General features: G+C 39.3%; 2 protein-coding genes across 4 annotated transcripts in view; one reads left to right on the plus strand and one right to left on the minus strand.

The window, feature by feature from the left end:
* LOC126260917 (BAG family molecular chaperone regulator 3) overlaps positions 1–16,753 on the minus strand; it is a 177,119-nt gene extending 160,366 nt beyond the window's left edge. The window contains exon 1 of one of the 3 annotated variants that reach the window (XM_049958376.1): positions 16,499–16,753. In XM_049958376.1, the coding sequence (XP_049814333.1) occupies positions 16,499–16,572 (74 nt within the window). In that variant the 5' untranslated portion in view covers positions 16,573–16,753. The remainder of the gene's footprint in view (positions 1–16,498) is intronic. The other 2 variants (XM_049958377.1, XM_049958378.1) reach the window with 2 other exon arrangements.
* LOC126260918 (ubiquitin carboxyl-terminal hydrolase isozyme L5) overlaps positions 16,725–22,870 on the plus strand; it is a 66,592-nt gene continuing 60,446 nt past the window's right edge. Inside the window, exon 1 of the mRNA XM_049958379.1 lies at positions 16,725–17,051. Within this exon, the coding sequence (XP_049814336.1) occupies positions 16,976–17,051 (76 nt within the window). The 5' untranslated portion in view covers positions 16,725–16,975. The remainder of the gene's footprint in view (positions 17,052–22,870) is intronic.

The raw sequence follows: 22,870 nt of genomic DNA on the forward strand, positions 1-22,870 counted from the left end.
CATTCAATTTTGATTTTTTTTCTGTTGATTAGTAGCATACAGCTCTATGTTCCATGAAAAGGTCAGAATCCACTTTTAGGCTGAACAGGTTTTAAAAACAACTGAAATACTGGACATACATAAAACCTGTTTTATTACCACATCATCACATAACAGGCTCATAAAAATCAAAACCTAGCCTTATTTCACGTAAGTTTAGTTTTGAAATATGAACAAGAGACTCATTTTTCAAGCATTTTAAATGGTTCCAAAATGAATGTCCAAAGACTTAAAGGTTTCGATTTACACAACTTCTGTGCACTCTGTTTTGTACTGAAATTAGCCAGTCAATGAACTAAAAATGTGTTCCACTGCTTGTGTCTTCCTTTGATATAGAGCCTTCCTGTTGAACCAAGGAACTGGAGCCCTTACAATCTTCAAAACATTGTGAACAGGAAGTGAGCACTGATTTTGTTGTTGTTGTCCTTCAGCTGGAAACCTATATCCAGCAGCTGGTCCATGAGGTAGCATAAAGTTCACTATAATTTCGTTTAACTCATAACTGATGTCTATAATCTCTGCAGTCCACTAGTCACAGTTGTACAAACATGCCGCAAACATCCCCCTTCTCAGGTTGTGAATCTGAATATTATCCTGCTGTTTCTGACGTATTGGCCGAGCGAACAAAATTTGAAGTGCGTGCAATGTGAGTTAATCCATCACTGAGTCCAAAAATATCTCTTCTGAATTTATTTCACAGGGGTATTTTGGTTGGACCATTCTTCTTTTTTCTGCTCACAAAATTCTTTGATTTCCTCTTTGGACAAAAGTATGATGGCTGTGAATGTGTAAGATTTCATAACACTCTTAAGATCCTCAGCATTCTGAATTGCAGCTGTATTTGTTCTGGAAGGATTGAGTTTTGTAGAATGGTGCTTCAGCAGGGCTCCTACACCATAACAAGGCCCCTTCCTGTGACCAATAGAGCACTGTATACCCAGTCAATTGGCAGAAGCGACTTACTCAATTCAAACAGCTGGTAACAATTTTTAAAATGACTAGGAGCACCATCAGAAATAATGATGATCTTCTCTGCCCCTGTTTGCAGTTGAATTTTGCGCATTGCTAGCAAAGCATGTGCAGTCATGTCCTGTGTCATCAGGAATAATTGCAACATTTGTGGTTTTGTTTTGAAAATATGTCACTCCTGTAAAAATTGAAACCTGGCCATTACTACAATGATGCCCTTGTACTTCATGTGGGAGAATTACAGACCAGTTCTCAGCAAAATCACAGTGAAGCACTAAACATAGTTCTTCAGCCTGTACACACCCTTTCACTTCTGCAAGTGGTGTTGTTTCTTCAGATCCTGGTGTGTTACTGCTTTCACTGACCATTTACCAAGTTTATCAATGAAATTGTCAAAGGCCACAGTTTTCTTAATTATTTTCCTCCCATGTTGCACATTTAATTTCTGTAGAGTTATCTGCTATGTCTCCCAGGCCAAGTACCTGTAAAGACAGTCCTCCCTTTCCAGGGCAGTCACCACATTCTTGAAACAAAAAAGTCTCTCGTTATACGTCACTGACTGCTAATGACTTCACATGCCTTAGCAAGGTGTCATGTCACATGCTCCAGTAAGTTCTTCAAAGTAACCACACAAAGTTCAAAATTTGCGCAGTACACACACAAACTGGCATCTCTTGGTGGGTGTGGAACAACCCACTTAGGTCGCAGCGCATAAAATTTTGGTCTTCCAATATGTGAAGTTGTATAGTTGCTATTATAAATTGCAAAAGTTTCTTTAATACTGCGAGTCATGTACCTCTTCACTTTCACAACTTTTTGACCATCAACTGTTATTATTATTATTTCCCCCCCCCCCCTCCCACTCTGGCGAAAAGTCTCATTTATCTTCCACCTAAAATGACTGCATTATTTGAACTTGAGCTGCTTCTACAGGATGACCATAATAGGGATATGGTATTCCAAGGCTCCTTTTTACAGACCTTACATTTCTTGATCTGTCTGCCATGTAGTTTGATACTGATGGAACGTGGTTCAAAATTGTTTTCTTTGAAAATGTGTCTGGAATTTTCAGTGTGGGATGCACAATATTCAACAGCTAAATTGATATTTCTGAAAAATTCCTGGCAAGAGGTGCAAGAGTGCTTTGGTTCATTTTCTTCTGAAGATGGAATTCCTATTTTGGAGAGTGTGGTCAGTTTTGCTGTAGAGTATTCATCCATAGCTTTAGTAATTTCTCTGCACTTTCTTGATGCATAGAGCTTATGACTCGACTTCACTGACCAAGATTTCTTAACAGGACTAACACCTAACTCTGTAGTTTACTGATTCAGGATATTTAATTCTTCCTCTATTGATGCAACATCTACATCATCTGCACCATGGGAGGCTTCACCTTGTTCAGATACTATCATTGTTGTTATTCTGTCAAAACATTTAGAACACAAGGTCATCACTGGAAACATCTTCACTTTGAAACAGAGTCTTTATTCCCAAGATATGCAAATAGTCAGCACACTCACTCTCCTTTGGCTCCAGTCAGAAGACATTTCAAACAATCCTTTTCACAAAACACTCTGCAACTGTGTCAACTGGCAAATTCCTCATGAAAACACAGAACTCACTGGAGGTCTCAGATTTCTTAGCAACCTCTTCAGTAAACAAATTAGCACTGAACTACTATACAGAAACCTGAAATGAAAAACAGGGTGTATAAATGGACAAGGAAAAAAAAAATCCCGGATTTTTCCGGGACTTCCAGGTTAAAAATACACTTTCTCCCGGATGACGGTATATTTTCCATTATCGATCCTTTGAATGGTTATGGTTTTATATACGGGCGTACAATTTCCGGGAACTTTAGGAAACGAAATTCAGGGAAAAAAGACACATTTCGGAAACATCTTTGATGGGCAGCAACATGTGCGCTGCGTATTTTCATATTACGACAGCACACATTTGAATTCCACCAAGCACCGCATGTTACTTTCCGAATCATTGAAATCGAGATTTCGATGCGCTTTTGTAAGGCGTTCGTAGCTCATGTCACGTGATCTCACCAGCCGATGACAGCGGATATTCAGAGCATAGGACACGTGATGTAGTCAGCTAACAGCAACATTACTGTTAAGTAGCACGAACACACAAACAGGGAAAGTTAATATTTTATATTAATACACATAGTGTTGCTACAAGAAAAGCAAAGCTTTCACATATAATATTGGTCTCAAGCTGCAAGAGGAGCTAAGCTTTCGCACATACTGTTGATCTTTTTTGCGCGTATTACACTTAAGATGTATCACACAAATGTGCCAGTAAAATTTTTAATAATGACATAAATGTCTGATCTTCAGGGTTTGAAATTCTTCTAACTGGCTCGTCATCAAAGATTTGATTTTTAAATGAGAGTCAAACGCTCTGTAATTTAATGAATTAATGGTACATTCTTGCACATAGCTCAACTTACGTAAAAGGATATTTACTTTGAAAGTAACCCTTTTCAAAGCACCATTCGCAATATTTTCCCACGACCTGTCAGAAATAGGTTCGTTTCAGCAGTTGCCCGAGAGCGCAGATAACAGGCGACACCGCGCTTGGGTAGCTATCATGACGTAGGAAGTCCGTATGTACGTACGAGTAAAACATTGAAAGATCATACATTGTCATAAAAGAAACACGACATCAGAGGATACTGCAAGAGCATCGGAATTTCGTGAACCATATTAAAATCTGCACATTTAAAGTGCATACTTTAAGGGCACATTCGTATGTCCAGATTCCCAATGAAATAGACCTCGACCTGATATTAAGCTTTTCAGTGTGGTTTTCAGGGTTGTAAGTTTTCTTGGTGCACCGGTACTGTATTATATCATGTTTGGGTCTTTATTATGGCATAAATCCATACGTGCTAGAAAATGAAAACGTGCACTTGAAATGCAGCGAAAAGTTGAAACTAGCCAGTACTGTGGAATTAAACATATCTTTTCAAATACATTGACTACCTCTGCGGAAAAGGTTAATAAAAGCCTAATTTCTTTAGCAAACAGACAAAAATAACTTCATTGTTCCGCAAGGCGATTAATGCATGACTGTCAGATAGGTGGAGATAAAATAAAATCTGAAACTGATGACATATTTCTGCCTTCCGTAATTATGTGAATGTGTTTTAATTCACTAGATAGCTCCCGGCCACAGATAACCGTTTTGTTTTCATTTGACGTGAGAGTAAACGAAGGGGAAACAGGAAACATCACTAAATGTAAACACGGGTCACGTGGAGCCTACGCACTATAGCTCAGACTGCTCTGCGCATCAGCCCCGGATCTACGAAATTTGCGAACCGGGTCAATATTAAAATAAATAAAAAAAATCGAATTTTCAAAATAGGTTCATCTTGTAGCGCACGTCTTTCTGAAAAGTCTGAAACATAAAACATATGTATTCGAGGAAATGTAAGACATATTATTTGGTCTTAAGTATGTCAAAGTGCAGTGCCACGCCTCTTCATAAAGCATTTTTCTACCGCACGTCCAAACTATATTCAGGAGAGTGGAAATTGAAATGTCCTGTGGTGCCTCTACTGCTGCCAATCGGCCGGTTTGACAGCATGTCCCTCTTCAAAAAAAATCTCACAATTAATAGCGGATGGGATTATTTGTAATCGAGAGAACAAGAACTCTTCAGAAAATCTGAACTCTTTATTGCCTAATAGCTAATAATTTGCTGTTTTGCGTGACATAAAATTAAATATAGGATATATAACCAATACTGACAAGAGATAAGCAAGAAATTACACATTTCTTCAAACCTTAGCTCCTAGCATTTTTTCTCTCTAATCTTGCTACAGCTTTACATGGCGTGCTTTCCTTTCTGCGAAAGAATCTATTACCTCATCAACGTCCGTCAAAGGTTTTGATACATGAAAAATCAAAATGTCGTTGTCTAATACTGAAAAAGCTGTTAATACAAATAATACCCAAGACTGGTATTGGAAATACGGAAGCGTCCGATCTAACCCGTCGGCTTTGACCCATGACGTCACAAATATAGCAGAAACGACAATTCCAATATGGCGGATATAGAAACGTTGCATACGTATCACAAAGACGAAAACACATAGAAAAACAACACACACAAAGGTTTCACAAGAACAATCTGCTAACATTGATAGCAAACAAAGATAATAATAAACAAGTGGTACTCAAAGCCAGGCAGGGGGGGGGCTGCGCCCCCCCTGACCCCCCCCCCCCCCGCCAAAAAAAAAACTCCCAACCTAACCTCGTATTCAGGGCTACGCTACAGATCAATGTGTAGGTCAATCAAAAGATGAAACAAATAAAAAAGAAAAAAACAATATTGATTCATTAGACATAACGAGTAGCGGCAAAACATATAGACCATAAAGATTGAACAATCTAATGGCAAACTGATAAAAGCCTCATAGACGACGTTAAAACAAAAAGTACAGTAAAAAGGTAAACTATATATTACAGGCCCTAAAACTCCTACTAAGGTAACGTCAACGAGGCAACATCTACAAACACGCCACACTCACAAACCAAACTCCGCGCCGTAATGACGTCACGCACCACAACACCGTTACGTCACGGGTCAAAGCCGACGCGTGAGATCGGATGTTTCTGTTGACCCGTCGTTTCTCGATCTGACTACGTCTATTTTGTCACTGTCTGCTAGATAAAACAAAATAGGCCTTCTAATATGGCAGCAATTTTGTAACACGCCAAATAAACGAATCTGTTTTGGCACAAATTGACATTTTTATAACACGACAGAATATAATCCAATAAGTACCAATATCAAATGCCTATTAGGCCTACTACAAGCAAAAAGCTATATGTTAGGAAATAGTTTCACATTTCATTCATACGCACCAACTTCTCAAGCATGAGATCGAAAAGTAGTATTACGAAATTTTTATATAAATTTGGAATCGTCTTATTCTTCCATGATTTGTGTGATGTCCCCGTTTCTTCTCGTTCCTCGTTCTAACAATCTTGTCATCACCTATTCTGTAGCTATTGCTGCCACTGTCAAAATTTGTTCGCCGATTAACTTCACTAACCCTGCCAGAATCACAGGTTTAGTTATCCCGCGATTATTTTCCGGTTAGGCGTTATTATGTGTTCGAACAACACGTTTACCGCGTTACTTCCAGAATAGAACTTACGCGGCTGCTAGCCGGAGACTGTACTACTGGTCCTTACTAGTGTAGCGATCTGGCCAAAAATTTTCCGTCAAAATTTCGTTTTCTTGGATACACCGAGAAGATAATATGTAATCTTTCTCAGCTGTTATTCTTGTCAGTCGTTTATTTCCACTCTGGTAGTCTGAATCTGTGGATTTCGCTAGTAATTACAACAACGCTGATCATTCGCAAACCCAATCAACCACATAATCAGACAGCGATTGGCATTCACCCGTTCGGCTTTACTCCCTCAGCTCATACTGCCCCGTCCCCTTTTGTCTGCGGAAAGTTTATTTGTAGAAGCGATGAGGATTCTCCTGACAAAGACATCACGTACACTACGCATGCATTCACAGTCAGCTTATGATTCATTCAGAAATCAACTTAAAATGTGTTCAAAAATGTTAAAAAACCAACAGGGAATCGTTTCAAAATGATATGAATAATCGATAAGCAAAAGTGCGCTGAATGTTAGGTGCTTTGTGAAACAAGTTGTTTTCCCCAAGAATATGAATTTGGCGCCCCCTTTTCCCGATAGCACCTAGCTGCTTGCTGCGACTGCTTGCACAGTCAACAGCCACATTCCTGTTTCCAGAAGCGGGAAAATCTACTACCAATGTCTAGTTAGACTGTGCTACTACTCAAACGTGACTCAACTGCGTATGCGCATGAGCCCGCTCGTAACTGCTAAAACAAATCGAATGTAAACAGTTGCGACTTCATGCTCATTGGAGGCAATTTGTTGTTATGAAGCACTGCATAGTCTTCCTAAAGCCTTTGACACATTTTCAATTGGCAGACGCTTGCATGAGCACTGTGTGTCGTTGTTGTAAATGGCGCCTTTCCTTTGCAATTTAAGTTATTTTCGTTTTTTTCTCTCGTTTATGTTTTATTGTTTAAGTATTATTCTGCAGTAGCGGGATACAGTAATATCCTTTGTTAGAATATCAGTTCTTACCAGTCAAATATACAAAAATTTAACTGAAAACTGAAACAATTTAACTGAAAACTGAAACAATTTAACTGAAAACTGAAACAATGAAAAATTCCCGGAATTCTAAAAACATCCCGGGTTTTTCCCGGTTTTCTCCCGGACGAAAAAAAAAACTGTCCAACTTAAAAGTGGAAGCTCTCCTTTACAGAGAATATAGTACTACTTGGTAGTAATCAACAGAAAAAAATCAAACTTACCTGGATTGGCATTTTTGAAAATAAAATAAAATTTCCCTAAATCATAAAAAATTCAAAAGAGGACACTAAAAGAACTTAGGTATGTCCAAACAGAGGATACCGCAGTAATCATAAAGTAATTATCTTTCAAAAAAAAAAAAAAAAAAAAAAAAAAAAAAAAAAAAAACTCTAACAAAATATCTAGGTATGTTACAGACATACAGCATTTTAAAAAATTTTCCAATATTCGCATCTTCAAAATGGTGTTCACAGTGTCATCTTTGGAGGCCTGTATATCGGAGCAGGAATTTTTTCGCAGAAAACAAAAAAAAATGTGTTTCTTACTTACTCCTTAATTTTAACATATGCTAAATTCAGTAACCCCCTGCCTGAAGTGATATGGATTATGCCTATTAGACACTGACTCTCTCACTATCAGTGTTGGATCCGTTGGCACCAGACCTAATGACTGGCCCTCCCCTCGGTAACATGCTGCTAGCACCGGCCTCATTATGTCTGGTCATCAAGTCGCTGCCAAGCCTGTCAGTGGCAATGTCGGCACTGTCCTCAGCCCTAATGTCACTGGCCTTGTACTGATCTGCCCTCATGCCCTCACTGACCATCTCAAAAACGCGGAAAGTCCAGTTGTTAGCTGTCCTACTGTCAGCGACAATCCTGTATGCGGTGACACTGTTCCTGTTATCGGTCTTCACACTACAAGCCCTGCAGCCAGGTCGACACATCTGTCTGTTTTTCTTTTCTTCCCCCCCCCCCCCCCCCCCACGTCAAGTTCCGTAGGACCAAATTGAGGAGCAAATCTCCAAGGTTATGAAATGTGTCAGTTCATGAAATTACAACATAAAAGTAATAACAGACAAAAATAAATGTTAATGAACCTGAAAAAAGTCTGTCCATAAGGTTAAGTAAAAGCTATCAGCAATACAATAAGAATCAGCTTCATTTTTCAAGGAACTCCTCGAGAGAATAGAAGGAGTGACCCACGAGGAAACTCTTCAGCTTCGATTTGAAAGTGCTTGGATTATTGCTAAGATTTCTGAATTCAAGTGGTAGTTTATTGAAAACGGATGCAACAGTATACTGCACACCTTTCTGCACAAGAGTTAAGGAAGTCCGATCCAAATGCAGGTTTGATTTCTGCCGAGTATTCACCGAGTGAAAGCTGCTTATTTTTGGGAATAAACAATATTGGTAACAAACAACAATAAGGAATATACATATTGAGAGGCCAATGTCAAAATACCCAGACACTTGAACAGAGGTCGACAAGAGGTTTGTGAACTCACACCACTCATTGCCCGAACCGCCCATTTCTGAACCAAAAATATCCTTGTAGAATGGGAAGAGTTACCCCAAAATATAATAGTGTACGATATAAGCGAATGAAAATAAGCAAAGTAGACCAATTTTCATGTATAAGTATCACTCACTTCTGAAACCATTCAAATATTAAAAATGGCAGTATTAAGTCTTTGAACAAGATCCTGAACGTGGACTTTCCATGACAGTTAACTATCTGAACACCTAGAAATTGGAACTGTTCAGTTTCACTAATCATATGCTCATTCTGTGAAATTTAAAGGTCAGGTTTTGTTGAACTGTGTGTTAGAAACTGTAAAAACTGAGTCTTACTGTGATTTAACGTTAGTTTATTTTCTACAGGCCATGAACTGAGGTCATGCACTGCACTATTTGAAACCGAGCCAATGTTGCACACAACATCCTTTACTACCAAGCTAGTGTCATCAGCAAACAGAAATATTTTAGTTACCCGTAATACCAGAGGGCATATCATTTATATAAATAAGGAACAGGAGTAATGACCTTTTGCTACCTGTTGCTACAGTAAGAGGTGAACCAATTGTGAGCTACTCCCGTATTCTGTAATGGTCCAACTTCTGGAGCAATATTTTGTTATCAACACAATCAAACGCCTTAGTTAAATCAAAACATACTCCAAGCATTCGAAACTTTTTGTTTAGCCCATCCAGTACCTCACAGAGAAAAGAGAATCTAGCATTTTCAGTTGTTAAACGACTTCTAAAGCCGAACTGTACATTTGATGGCAAATCGTACGATATAAAATGATCAATTACCCTTACATACACAGCCTCTTCAATAACTTTTGCAAACACTGATGGCATAGAAATAGGTCTAAAATTATCTCATTATCCCTTTTTATAAAGCGGCTTTACTACTGTGTACTTTAATCACTCAGGAAACTGACCATACCTAAAGGAAAAGTTACAAATGTGGCTAAATATAGGGCTAACATGTGCAGCACAGTACTTTCATATTTTGCTAGACACTCCATCATAACCATGAGAGTCCTTAGTCTTGTCTGTATCACAGAGGAGTATTTCAGATATCAATCTCGGAAAGGCATTTGCCAAGAAAGTTATACGATTTCCTGTAGAAGCTAAATTTTTATTTAATTCACCAGCAATGCTCAGTAAATGGTTGTTAAATAATGCACATATATCTGATTTATCAGAAACAGAAATATTGTTACTGCGAACTGACTTTATATCATCAACCTTGTGCTGCTGACCAGACACTTCCTTCACAACTGACCATATGGTTTTAATTTTATCCTGTGAATTAGCTATTCTATTTGCATACCACATACTCTTTACCTTCCTAATAACATTTTTATGCACCTTACAATACTGTTTGTAATGGGCTACTGTAGCTTGATTGTGACTACTTCCAACATTCTGATATAACTCCCGCTTTGTTCTACACTATATCCTTATCCTACTAGTCAGCCACCTGGGCTGCCCATTACTGCTAGTACCCCATTTAGAATGTTCTAATGGAAAGCAACTCTCAAAGAGCATGTCTGTGACATTGTTCCCTTCGTCAGTCCTTTCAGTGCTGTCTCTGTATTGGGTGGCCCTCCTGATGTCGCCGGCCCTGTCAACGCTGACCTCATCTATCTTGACAGTGTGTTCAACGCCGGCTCTGCTGTGGTTGGTCCACTTGCCACTGCCTCTGCCCACACAACAACTCCAGTTGTGGTTGCCAGCCTTGCCAACGGTCTCATCATCTCAACCTGTGCCAATGATCCTGTTGTGTGTTCTTCTGGACCCTGGATTGTGCCTTCTTGGAAGTTGCACCACAAGCCCCTCACCATGCCCAGACAGCTCTGACATTGCTTTCAGAGGCCACATGCTGTTCCCCTACATGGACACAGGGTATGTATGTTATTTTGTGGTCACTTTTTGGTGCTGTTAAGCCATTTCAGGTTTATTTTCATCTGCTTGGTGCCGAGCTCTTGCAAAGTTTCTGTGCATATTCATCAAAGGACAAAAAACTGCAAGGGAGTCTTGTATCTAGTTGCAAACCTGGTCCAGTACTCGATAAGCTCATATTTTTTTCATTAAACGGCAGTGCAGGATGATCTTAAGTCATGAAACATGACAACATGAGTGACACAGTCTACATATCTATGGAACTCATGGAGGAACAGAGGGAGTTCAGTTTCACAAGATTTCTGTTTGCAGAATCCATGTTGATTTTTGTACAGGAGATTTTTGTTATCCAAAAACATCATAATTCTTGAGCATGAAAGATGTTCCTTAATTATACAACACATTGATGTCAATGACATATATCTATATTCACATAATTTTGTAAAATTTTATAGGTATGTCATCTGGCCCTGATGCCCTTCCACTACTAAGTGATTGTAGCTGCTTTTCTATTCTGTGATCGGTTGCCTCAATATCTGCCATTTCGACATTTGTACGACAATGAAAGGAGGGCCTGTGTTACTATCTTCCACAGTGAAATAATTTTGGAAGACTGAATTCAGTATTTTGGCTTTCTCTCTGCTATCTTTCGTTTTGGTGCCAGCATGGGCCAAGTGAATGAACAGACAATTTCAAACTGCTTACTGATTGTACTTAAGACCAAAACCTCTTAGGGATTTTGCTCAACAAAATTTTACTTTCAAAGTCACTGAACGCTTCTCTTAGTGCTCTCCTTATGCTCATTTTAGCTTTTTTCAACGTATTTGTGTCAGCTAGGTTTTGACTTCTCTTGAATCTGAGATGAAACTTTCTTTGTTTACAGAACAGTTTTCTAGCACAGCTATTAAACCATGTTGGGTCTTATCCATCCTTAAGACCTGGTTTGGAACTTGCTTGTCTAAGGCATATTGAATGATGCTTTTGAATTTTCGTCCTCATGACTGAATATATTGTACTGATCGACCAGACAATACTATTTGTATCCTGTAACTCTCCCTAAGCAAAAGTATCTTCCTAGTTTTCTTAAAATGCCTGATATCACAGTCTTATGATCACTGACACAGTTCTCTACATTAATTGATTTGAGAAGTTCAAATCTGTTTGTTGCTAGGAGGTCTAATATGTTACCTTCACAATTTGGTTCTTTATCTGCTCAAAGTAATTTTCGGACAAGACATTTCAAATAACTTCACACGAATCCCTGTTTCTGGCACAAGTTTTGGTAGCATGACTCTCCCAATCTAGGCCTGGCAAGTTGAAGTCGCCCCCCCCCCCCCCCCTCACTGTAGCAGTATCAGCAGTGAAGTTTATATCTGGTAAGTTCTCTCTCTGAAGCACTTTACCACTAAGCTCCAACCCAGACAGTCTATAAAGGTATCCAATTACCATTTCTGACCAAACTTTCATGCTTAACTTGAACCCAAGTTAATTCATATTCAAGTTCTGTGATAACCATGCTAGATAATATCAAGTTCTTTACAGCAATAAACACATCACTACCATTTGTGACTAAACTCATGATAAATATTCTAATCTAAATGTAAGATTTCATTGCTACTTCCATTTTAAATCAACTTTCTTTTCCTAATATTATCTGGTCATTATAGCCTCTACGCACCAGCTATACCGCCACCCACAGAACACTTTGGGCTACTGTGGGGACCCCTTTCACCCTGGCAGGTTTCGACAAGTCCTGTGCTGCTAACACGGCAGGCATGGCCTCTGCTCCTGATGGCTTCAATTCTGTGACTCTTCCGTACCTGAGGTCCCCCTTCAGACTTCTATTTTTCCTTCTAGTCTGTCCTTTTTGGCTTCTCACTTCCCTCTCCTCTTGTTGCCCACTGTTCCCAAGCACACTTCTGAGTGCCTTGATACACTGTCGGGCTCACTGCGGCTGAACACACTCATCGTCAGTCTCTTCTGCCTGCTCGCACCTTACCCTTTCCACACCTTTCTAGGACACAAACCCTGCTGCCTTGATTTCAGCACATGCACATACCTTCTCCTCCAAGCGACCCCCCCCCCTCACCTGTGGCCTCCTAGAAAGTTTAAGAAATAACTGCAACATTGTAACAAAGAAATTAGCAGGAAACAGCTTCAGTGACGACATACATTACCCTTGAAAGTTAAAAAAAAAAAAATGATTTTTAAAAATAAAAGTTGTCCAACTTAAAAGTGGAAGTTCTCTTTTACAGAGGATATAGTACTATTTGGTTGTAATCACCAGAAAAAATTAACTTATCTGGATTGGCATTTTTTAAAGAAAATCTCTAAATTACAAAAAAAAAATCAAAAGAACACAGTAAAAGAACTTAGGTCTGTCCAAAAGGGGAATACCATTGTAATCATAAATCAATTATCTTTAAAATAAAAAAATTCTAACAAAATATCTAAAACTGTTACAGACCTATATTTTTAAAAAAATTCCGATATTTTCATTTTCAAATTGGTGTTCGCAATGTCATCTTTCGAGGCCTGTATTTAGGGGCGGTAATTTTTTTGGAGAAAACAAAAAAATACGTTATTTCTTACTTACTCCTGAATATTAATGTATGCTAAATTCTATAATGTCCGAGACTAGGGTAACCCCTCTTTGCTTGAAGTGATACGACTTGTACTGTTAACAAAGTTTCAAGAACCGGCCTTAAATGATTACTCTAGGGATGCACGTCCCTGGGTATCGCTCTCATTCTAAGATCAGAATTACTGCACGCACAGGGGCCTTCAAACGATCATTCTTCACGCGCTCCATACGTGATTGGAACATAAGAAACCCTAATAACTACTACATACCGTCTGCCATGCACCTCACGATGGTTTGCGGAGTATAGATGTAGATATAGTTTAGTAATTGTATTACTAAGACCTTGTGTATAGCTTTGTTGTTGTGGTCTTCAGTCCTGAGACTGGTTTGATGCAGCTCTCCATGCTACTCTATCCTGTGCAAGCTTCTTCATCTCCCAGTACCTACTGCAACCTACATCCTTCTGAATCTGCTTAGTGTATTCATCTCTTGGTCTCCCTCTACGATTTTTACCCTCCACACTGCCCTCCAATGCTAAATTTGTGATCCCTTGATGCCTCAAAACATGTCCTACCAACCGATCCCTTCTTCTAGTCAAGTTGTGCCACAAACTTCTCTTCTCCCCAATCCTATTCAATACCTCCTCATTAGTTACGTGATCTACCCACCTTATCTTCAGCATTCTTCTGTAGCACCACATTTCGAAAGCTTCTATTCTCTTCTTGTCCAAACTGGTTATCGTCCATGTTTCACTTCCATACATGGCTACACTCCATACAAATACTTTCAGAAACGGCTTCCTGACACTTAAATCTGTACTCGATGTTAACAAATTTCTCTTCTTCAGAAACGCTTTCCTTGCCATTGCCAGTCTACATTTTATATCCTCTCTACTTCGACCATCATCAGTTATTTTACTCCCTAAATAGCAAAACTCCTTTACTACTTTAAGTGTCTCATTTCCTAATCTAATCCCCTCAGCATCACCCGATTTAATTTGACTACATTCCATTATCCTCGTTTTGCTTTTGTTGATGTTCATCTTATATCCTCCTTTCAAGACACTGTCCATTCCGTTCAACTGCTCTTCCAATTCCTTTGCTGTCTCTGACAGAATTACAATGTCATCGGCGAACCTCAAAGTTTTTACTTCTTCTCCATGAATTTTAATACCTACTCCGAATTTTTCTTTTGTTTCCTTTACTGCTTGCTCAATATACAGATTGAATAACATCGGGGAGAGGCTACAACCCTGTCTCCTCCTTTCCCAACCACTGCTTCCCTTTCATGCCCCTCGACTCTTATAACTGCCATCTGGTTTCTGTACAAATTGTAAATAGCCTTTCATTCCCTGTATTTTACCCCTGCCACCTTCAGAATTTGAAAGAGAGTATTCCAGTTAACGTTGTCAAAAGCTTTGTCCAAGTCTACAAATGCTAGAAACGTAGGTTTGCCTTTTCTTAATCTTTCTTCTAAGGTAAGTCGTAAGGTTAGTATTGCCTCACGTGTTCCAACATTTCTATGGAATCCAAGCTGATCTTCCCCGAGGTCGGCTTCTACCAGTTTTTCCATTCGTCTGTAAAGAATTCGCGTTAGTATTTTGCAGCTGTGACTTATTAAACTGATAGTTCGGTAATTTTCACATCTGTCAACACCTGCTTTCTTTGGTATTGGAATTATTATATTCTTCTTGAAGTCTGAGGGTATTTCGCCTGTCTCATACATCTTGCTCACCAGATGGTAGAGTTTTGTCATGACTGGCTCTCCCAAGGCCATCAGTAGTTCTAATGGAATGTTGTCTACTCCGGGGGCCTTGTTTCGACTCAGGCCTTTCAGTGCTCTGTCAAACTCTTCACGCAGAATCATATCTCCCATTTCATCTTCATCTACATCCTCTTCCATTTCCATAATACTGTCCTCAAGTACATCGCCCTTGTATAAACCCTCTATATACTCCTTCCACCTTTCTGCCTTCCCTTCTTTGCTTAGAACTGGGTTGCCATCTGAGCTCTTGATATTCATACAAGTGGTTCTCTTCTCTCCAAAGGTCTCTTTAATTTTCCTGTAGGCAGTATCTATCTTACCCCTAGTGAGACAAGCCTCTACATCCTTACATTTGTCCTCTAGCCATCCCTGCTTAGCCATTTTGCACTTCCTGTCGATCTCATTTTTGAGACGTTTGTATTCCTTTTTGCCTGCTTCATTTACTGCATTTTTATATTTTCTCCTTTCATCAATTAAATTCAATATTTCTTCTGTTACCCAAGGATTTCTATTAGCCCTCGTCTTTTTACCTACTTGATCCTCTGCTGCCTTCACTACTTCATCCCTCAGAGCTACCCATTCTTCTTCTACTGTATTTCTTTCCCCCATTCCTGTCAATTGTTCCCTTATGCTCTCCCTGAAACTCTCTACAACCTCTGGTTCTTTCAGTTTATCCAGGTCCCATCTCCTTAAATTCCCACCTTTTTGCAGTTTCTTCAGTTTCAATCTGCAGTTCATAACCAATAGACTGTGGTCAGAATCCACATCTGCCCCTGGAAATGTCTTACAATTTAAAACCTTGTTCCTAAGCCTGTCTTACCATTATATAATCTGTCTGATACCTTCGAGTATCTCCAGGATTCTTCCATGTATACAACCTTCATTCATGATTCTTGAACCAAGTGTTAGCTATGATTAAGTTATGCTCTGTGCAAAATTCTACCAGGTGGCTTTCTCTTTCATTTCTTACCCCCAATCCATATTCACCTACTATGTTTCCTTCTCTCCCTTTTCCTACTATCGAATTCCAATCACCCATGACTATTAAATTTTCTCTCCCTTCACTATCTGAATAATTTCTTTTATCCCATCATACATTTCATCAATTTCTTCTTTACCTGCAGAGCTAGTTGGCATATAAATTACTGTAGTAGGCATGGGCTTTGTGTCTATCTTCGCCACAATAATGCGTTGACTATGCTGTTTGTAGTAGCTAACCCGCACTCCTATTTTTTTTATTCATTATTAAACCTACTCCTGCATTACCCCTATTTGATTTTGTATTTATAACCCTGTAATCACCTGACCAAAAGTCTTGTTCCTCCTGCCACCCAACTTCACTAATTCCCACTATATCTAACTTTAACCTATCCATTTCCCTTTTTAAATTTTCTAACCTACCTGCCCGATTAAGGGATCTGACATTCCACGCTCCGATCCGTAGAATGCCAGTTTTCTTTCTCCGTGTATAGCTTTAGCAAAATTAAATACTGATGACGCTACGCAAATAAATGTAAACAAGTCTATAGCAGGTCAATTATAATTAAGTTTACTCACTATCTGCCTGTTCTGTGGTCATATTTACGATCCCATCCAGGGGGTAATGGCCCTCCATCCGCATTCTCCGCCATTGATTTGCTCTTTATCCGTACCGCTGTACACAATGCCTACGTACAACGCGCCACAACAGTGTCCGGCACAACAATTGAGGAAACAGTGTGATTATGCGTCAAAACAAATCTTTGTGATATCTTCCCTATAACCAAAGCTACAAACGACGAAAACATTCCACACGCCCGTCATTAGTTTTTATACCAACATGTAACTGTGGTACAGACTGTTCTCTTTAATTTCACATTTCCATCTTCAGCTTCTTCATTAAAAAAAGTAAAATATGTGAAACAGTCTAATTTTAACTGCTGTGGTGTAATATTATCTTTGAATAAATTGTCCATATTGTGGCTGTGCCGAACAAGCGAACAGTGAGTATCCCGATGTTTGTGTCATGGTGAGGTGAATTAAATTCACTTAAAAATGGCTGACGGTGCGGGAAATTGGTGTCTTATTGAAAGTGACCCGGGAGTGTTTACGGAGCTAATAAAGGAATTTGGTAAGTAAACCGTACGATTTTTATCACGTGCGTATATTATTTTCAAAATCTAAACTTGTGATATGATTACAATTCTTTTTCACGTTTTCTATCACTTGATGCATGTTGCAGTACACTTATTGTGTCTATCATGAAAGAGTGAAATATAGGCGTACAGGAAAGTTTGGTAGTATTTTGAGACTCCTCCTCGGTAGTTTAATGATCCTATGTCGTCAGTCTATCAAATTTGATATTTGTAACAGTTTTTACATTTGGAACTCTGTTAAAAATGTTTGTGAATTACAAGCGATTTATCTAACGTTACAAAAGTCCATATATTTGTTCATATTTTAAAGCTTAGTACGTTATTGTATCTTACTAAAACTACAAAAAAAAATTGGAAGTGGTCGGGGGGGGGGGGGGGGCGATACGTCAGCAGAATCATCCTTGTCAATCCGCTGAATATCAATCCCAACAATGCACTGCATGTCTGTAGTTTTCGAAATTGTTTTCACCATAACAGTGATATATTTCAGTATATATGGGAAAAGTAGTTCTCTGTACGGAACCATGTAGTTCTTATTGAACTAGTTCAAATGAAGTTATGGAACTAGTTCAGTGTTACAGTATCAATAACTGAGACCACTTAGAAAAACTCCCAAACTAATAAATTAGACTGCAAGATTTCAAATTTTACCTCGTACAAAAATTGAAAGACTTTTAGGAACAAACGATGTGCATGTTTCTAAGGTTTTTTGTGTTTGCATGAACTGAGCTCTTTCAGTTTTAACCCACCTTAACCTATTCTCATTGTCACCAAGAGCGTTTATCTGCTTCCTAATTCTTATTATTTTGCGAAGTCTGGAAACTTGTTCTTATTTAATAGTTCACAAAAATTAATTTTAGGATGGGAAAGACATATTTAGATACAGATACTGGAGACGGATGCACAGTAACGGAACTTACAAACCAACATTGTTCAGAACTGCAGCCTGAACTGAACTAGGTGAACTAACAAAACGGTTTATGTTTTCTGATGTATCACAGTCTAACTGAACTAATTGAATGGTTTCAGTCTTTTATACAGACACAGTTCAGCATTAGGAACTCAGAACTATGGGTGTTTAGGCTCTGAAAGTGGCTGTGCTTGGTATCGAGGCAGAGCAAATTCATCCAAGCACATGCCAGCTTCTAGTAGGTGGGTAAAGTGAGGAGTAGAAGAACTATAGTTCACTAAAAGAAAGACCAGTCCAAGCAGTTCCTTCCCATAATAGTTAATTTGAACTAGTTTGTGAACTACACATTGCTAAGTTTAACGAGTGTGTGTAAAACTTTAGCAGAAATGATTGACCAAGGAGGCAGAAATATATCTTTGTGTTCAGATTCTGAGAGATTCAATATATTGTTTAACCTTATGTTGTCATTGAATTAATAATATTAATAGGTTTTTTCACTCCACGTGGTTACATAATGATATGTAAAACAAAGGAGTTGGCTTTCTAGGTGTGTTAGTAGTTAATGTAAAAGCTCGGTGATTAGAATTTTTATTTATTTTTTTTATTCATTCTTAGACCATTCAATGCAGCAGTATAGGTAATGTCACATACATTGCAGAAATAATATAACCTATAGAAAGTATTGTTGAACAGGAAGTCAACCGTGGCCTGATTAATGAAACCATTCCAGCATATGTGTTAGTAACTTGGGAAAGCCATGGAAACTTCCAGTGAGGATGACTGGATGGGGAATGAACCTTGCAGTTGCAGCAAGTGAGACCAGTCCATTAACACTAGTTTAGACATTTTACTCGCTAGACCTATATGATTTGGAAAGAAAACCAGATACTTGTAGTCAGAGGAGCTTACAACATGCACAGTAAATATAAGCAGTGATACAATTATAATATGTAACTTTGTTCTGTTACACTTGAGGAACAATGTAAACACATGAGTACTTGCCAACACTATATCCAGCACAACTTATTGTGCAACAGAGTTTTTTCTCTGAGGAGAGGTGTATTGCATTGCGTCTGAAACGGAAAACAGGACATCGGTGGCAGAAACATTCTTGTACAAAGATACACACAGCATAGATGTTCACCTGCTAAAAGATTAAAAATTACTTAGCAATAAACAAGGATCTAGTTACACTGTAGAAACATTAGCCGAGTAGAAATGTTCTTAACTCTGTTCTAAAAGCCGTTTCCTTCTCCAGCCTGTTTATGTATGTTCACAGTGCATTATGAAGAATGACACCAAAGTGACTCGCACATCTGAGTAAGAGTTATTTTTACTCACTCAACAAGGAGGGACCCACAGTTTGAATGTTAAATCTTATGTTAATCACTATTAGTTTACAGGCCTCCAGGATTAGCTCTCGTCAACATCATGTTTGTATATGTCACAGGGAGGGTACTGTAAGCAAATGCAACTTTTTAAATAAGGGCTTTCAGCAAATCATTGTAAATCTGTGTGACAAGATTCGAATAGCCTTTCTCTGTAATGTAACAAGTTCATTTAATTTATTATTAATTTTACGCCAAAAACTATCCTGTAAGGTTCAGGTGACTGGAAGTAACCATAAGTAAATCATTCTGCCAACTTCTAGATACTTCAGAATTGATTCTCAGAGCAAAACGTGCAGATCAGAGTTCCTGAGAGAGTTCTGTTACATTGTTTATCCAGTTTGTCTTGATCAGCATACATTCCTAATAGTGTTATGCATTGTACCATTCTAACACATTTCCATCCAGCACCAGTTGGAGATCTCAGTTTTAATTCTTTTCAAATATAGCAATATCTTACACTTTGCTGGCTAACCTGTGACCTTTATGCCTCATCTGCCAATTTCATTTCCACTGCACTTCTCACTTCCCTCAGTATCCTGTCCCACGCGTGTCCTTAGATGGTATCATATACCAAGCCAACTTCAAACTGCAACAACATGCCAGACTTCACCTCAAAAAGCTGTCGCACCTTCTCTGAAACTACCTCAACAGTGGTATTTCCCTATCCCTCTGCAGCTCCCTAAACAGCCACACCATCAACCACCACCACTATCCTATAAACTAAAGTTTTCAACCTCGTCTGAAGCACTCTCCCCTCCCAAATTATCTTTATTATCCAAGGCCTCACTTTCAGCCCTAAATCTGCATTTAATCATGCTGCTTTGCAACCCAGTTCCAAAACTTTTCCAAAAGCAAACCTGACTTTGAACTCTGCCTTGAACAGGCTCATCATTCTCTAAAAGCTGATGAGTCTGTCATTATCCTCCCAGCAGACAAAGGATCTACCACTGTGGTACTTGACCGACAGGAGTGTGTGTGTGTGTGTGTGTGTGTGTGTGTGTGTGTGTGTGTGAAGGTCTACGCCAGCTGTCTGACACCTCTACATACAGCATCTGCCATCAAAACCCCTGCGATTCAAACTGACCTGCAGTCCCTCCTTAAGACATCACCCCAACCGTTTATCATCTACCTAAGCTCCACAAACCCAATCATCCTGGCTGTCCCATAGTTGATAGCATCAAACATATATCTGCCTTAAATGATCAACACCTGTGACCCAAAGTACGAAGTATTCCCTCCTATATTAAGAACACCAACTATTACCCACATCTTCTTAAATCCACGCCCATCCCACTCCCACCACACACCTTGCTTGTCACCATTTACGCCACTCCCCTCTGTACCAACACCCTTCACACATGTGGTCTGTCTGCTACTGAACATTTCCCGAGGCAGCACCCACCTGATTCCAAACCTATGACATCTTTCCTGCACACCTTTATCTACTTACCAACTACTACTCCACCTTTGAGGGGCAGACATATAAACAGATCAGGGGTACAGCCATGGAACCAGGATGGCTCCTTCATATGCCAGCCTTTTCATAGATTACTTGGAGGGGCTTTCCTGGGATCCATCAGCCTCAGTTTTAGGTTTAGATACGTTGATGACATATTAGCGGTATGGACTCGTGGTGAGGCCGACCTGTTAAAATCCCTGGAATTTCTAAATACATTCTCCCAGTTAAAATTCAGATGATCCTATTCCGAATTAGTATGCCAATGTCCTTGATGTTGATCTCATCACCACTGAAGGCCAGCTACACACTTCTGTTCAGATTAAACCTACAAACAAATAGCGGTACATAAATTTTGACATTTGCCATCCTTTCCATGTGAAGCATTCCCTCCCATACAATCTTGGCATTCGAGGCAAACGTATTTGTTTAAATGCAAATCTTTACAGCAGTACACCACCTTTCTTGCCTCAGCATTCACTAGACATACTTACCCCACCAGCCTAGTTCACAAGCAGATTTCCTGGACTGTCACATCAAATTCTGGTACTACTGTTATGTAAACACTTTTCGGCATTTTACATTAGCATGACTGCCACCAAGTTATCAGTTGGGATGAGTAGGTATAGGCAGAGGGTGTATACTGGTAACACACAGTATCTCGTTGCAGAGCGTGCACTTCAACATGACAGTCATGGCCTTGGTGCCTGTTTCACCACATGTGCCACCTGGGTTCTTCCCTTAGACACTAGTTTCTCAGAACTCCACAGGTTGGCACTGGCACTGCAACATGTCCTTGTCTGTTTTTCGCTTCAGCCTTCTATCACATATAGTGCTCTTAAACACTGGAAAATCCAGGCTGGAATGTAAAAATATAATGAAAAGGATAGTTGCTACTCATAATATAGAGGAGGTGCTGAGTCGCAGAGAGGCAAAATGAAAAGACTGTCAAAGAAGTAACCTTATGGCCAAAAGGCCTACAGTGGTCAGTTTTTGTGTTTTGTCTAATGCTGAAGAAGATCATTTGGTCGAAACTTTTCTTTTTGGCAGTCTTTTTGTTGTGCGAATCTGTATCTCACCATCTCCGCTAAATGGTGATTAGCAGTCTACCCTTTTCTAATATTGTCATTGGACCAAAGGCAAAAGTAGACCCTTCTGCATTTTGACACATTTCTCTCAGCTCATGTTGAATTTTCTGGTTCAGAAGCCATTCTCACTGATGGCTATAAGGTTGACGATCACGTAGCCTGTGCCGCCTTACATTCTGGGGGTCACTAACAGCACTCCCACCAATACAGACACGGTGGTGGTGGTGGTTTTTTTTTTTTTTTTTTTTTTTTTTTTTTTTTTTTTTTTTTTTTTTTTTTTTTTTAAGCAGAGCTGTTATCTGTTAATCGAGGCATCTGTATACTTGCACTCGACTCCGCAAGAATTTCCCTATCTGCAGTGAGACTCTAAGCAGTCTACAGGCCAAGAACATCTTCTCTCTGACCTCCAGGTTGCTGAGAGCCCCATTGCATTCATGTGTACCCCAAATCACATTGAGATACTGGAGAAAAAGCTTGTTGATCAGTTATCAAAGGAGGTTACCATGATGGAAATTTTACAAATGTAGGGGATACTGGAAACCAACAGGTTTGGCACTAGATCTTCAGTTTTAGGAGTCATGGAGCAGAGAATGGCACGGCATGGGCACTGTGAATGAACTAAGAGCAATAAAAAGTCTGCAGCCACATGACAATATTTCCTCCACCTATCCCAAAGGGAGTCTGCTATCGTTTACCAGTTCCATATTGATCTCAGCTTATGACCAATTTCTCAGGTGAGATGACCCCAGCCTGTTGTCATTTCTGTTTAGAGTGGCCAAACTTCACTGCTTTGCAGCCACCACTGAAGCCCTGAGTATTCATTACCTTTGCTGTTATTTGACGACTTCCACGTGGCACATATAGTCATGCTTTATCTGAGAACAAAGTTTATTCACCAAAATTTGAAATTTGTACCATGGTCTCTCGTTACCTCTTTACATCTGGGATG

This window comes from Schistocerca nitens, chromosome 5, assembly GCF_023898315.1.
Source record: "Schistocerca nitens isolate TAMUIC-IGC-003100 chromosome 5, iqSchNite1.1, whole genome shotgun sequence".
Lineage (NCBI taxonomy): Eukaryota > Metazoa > Arthropoda > Insecta > Orthoptera > Acrididae > Schistocerca > Schistocerca nitens.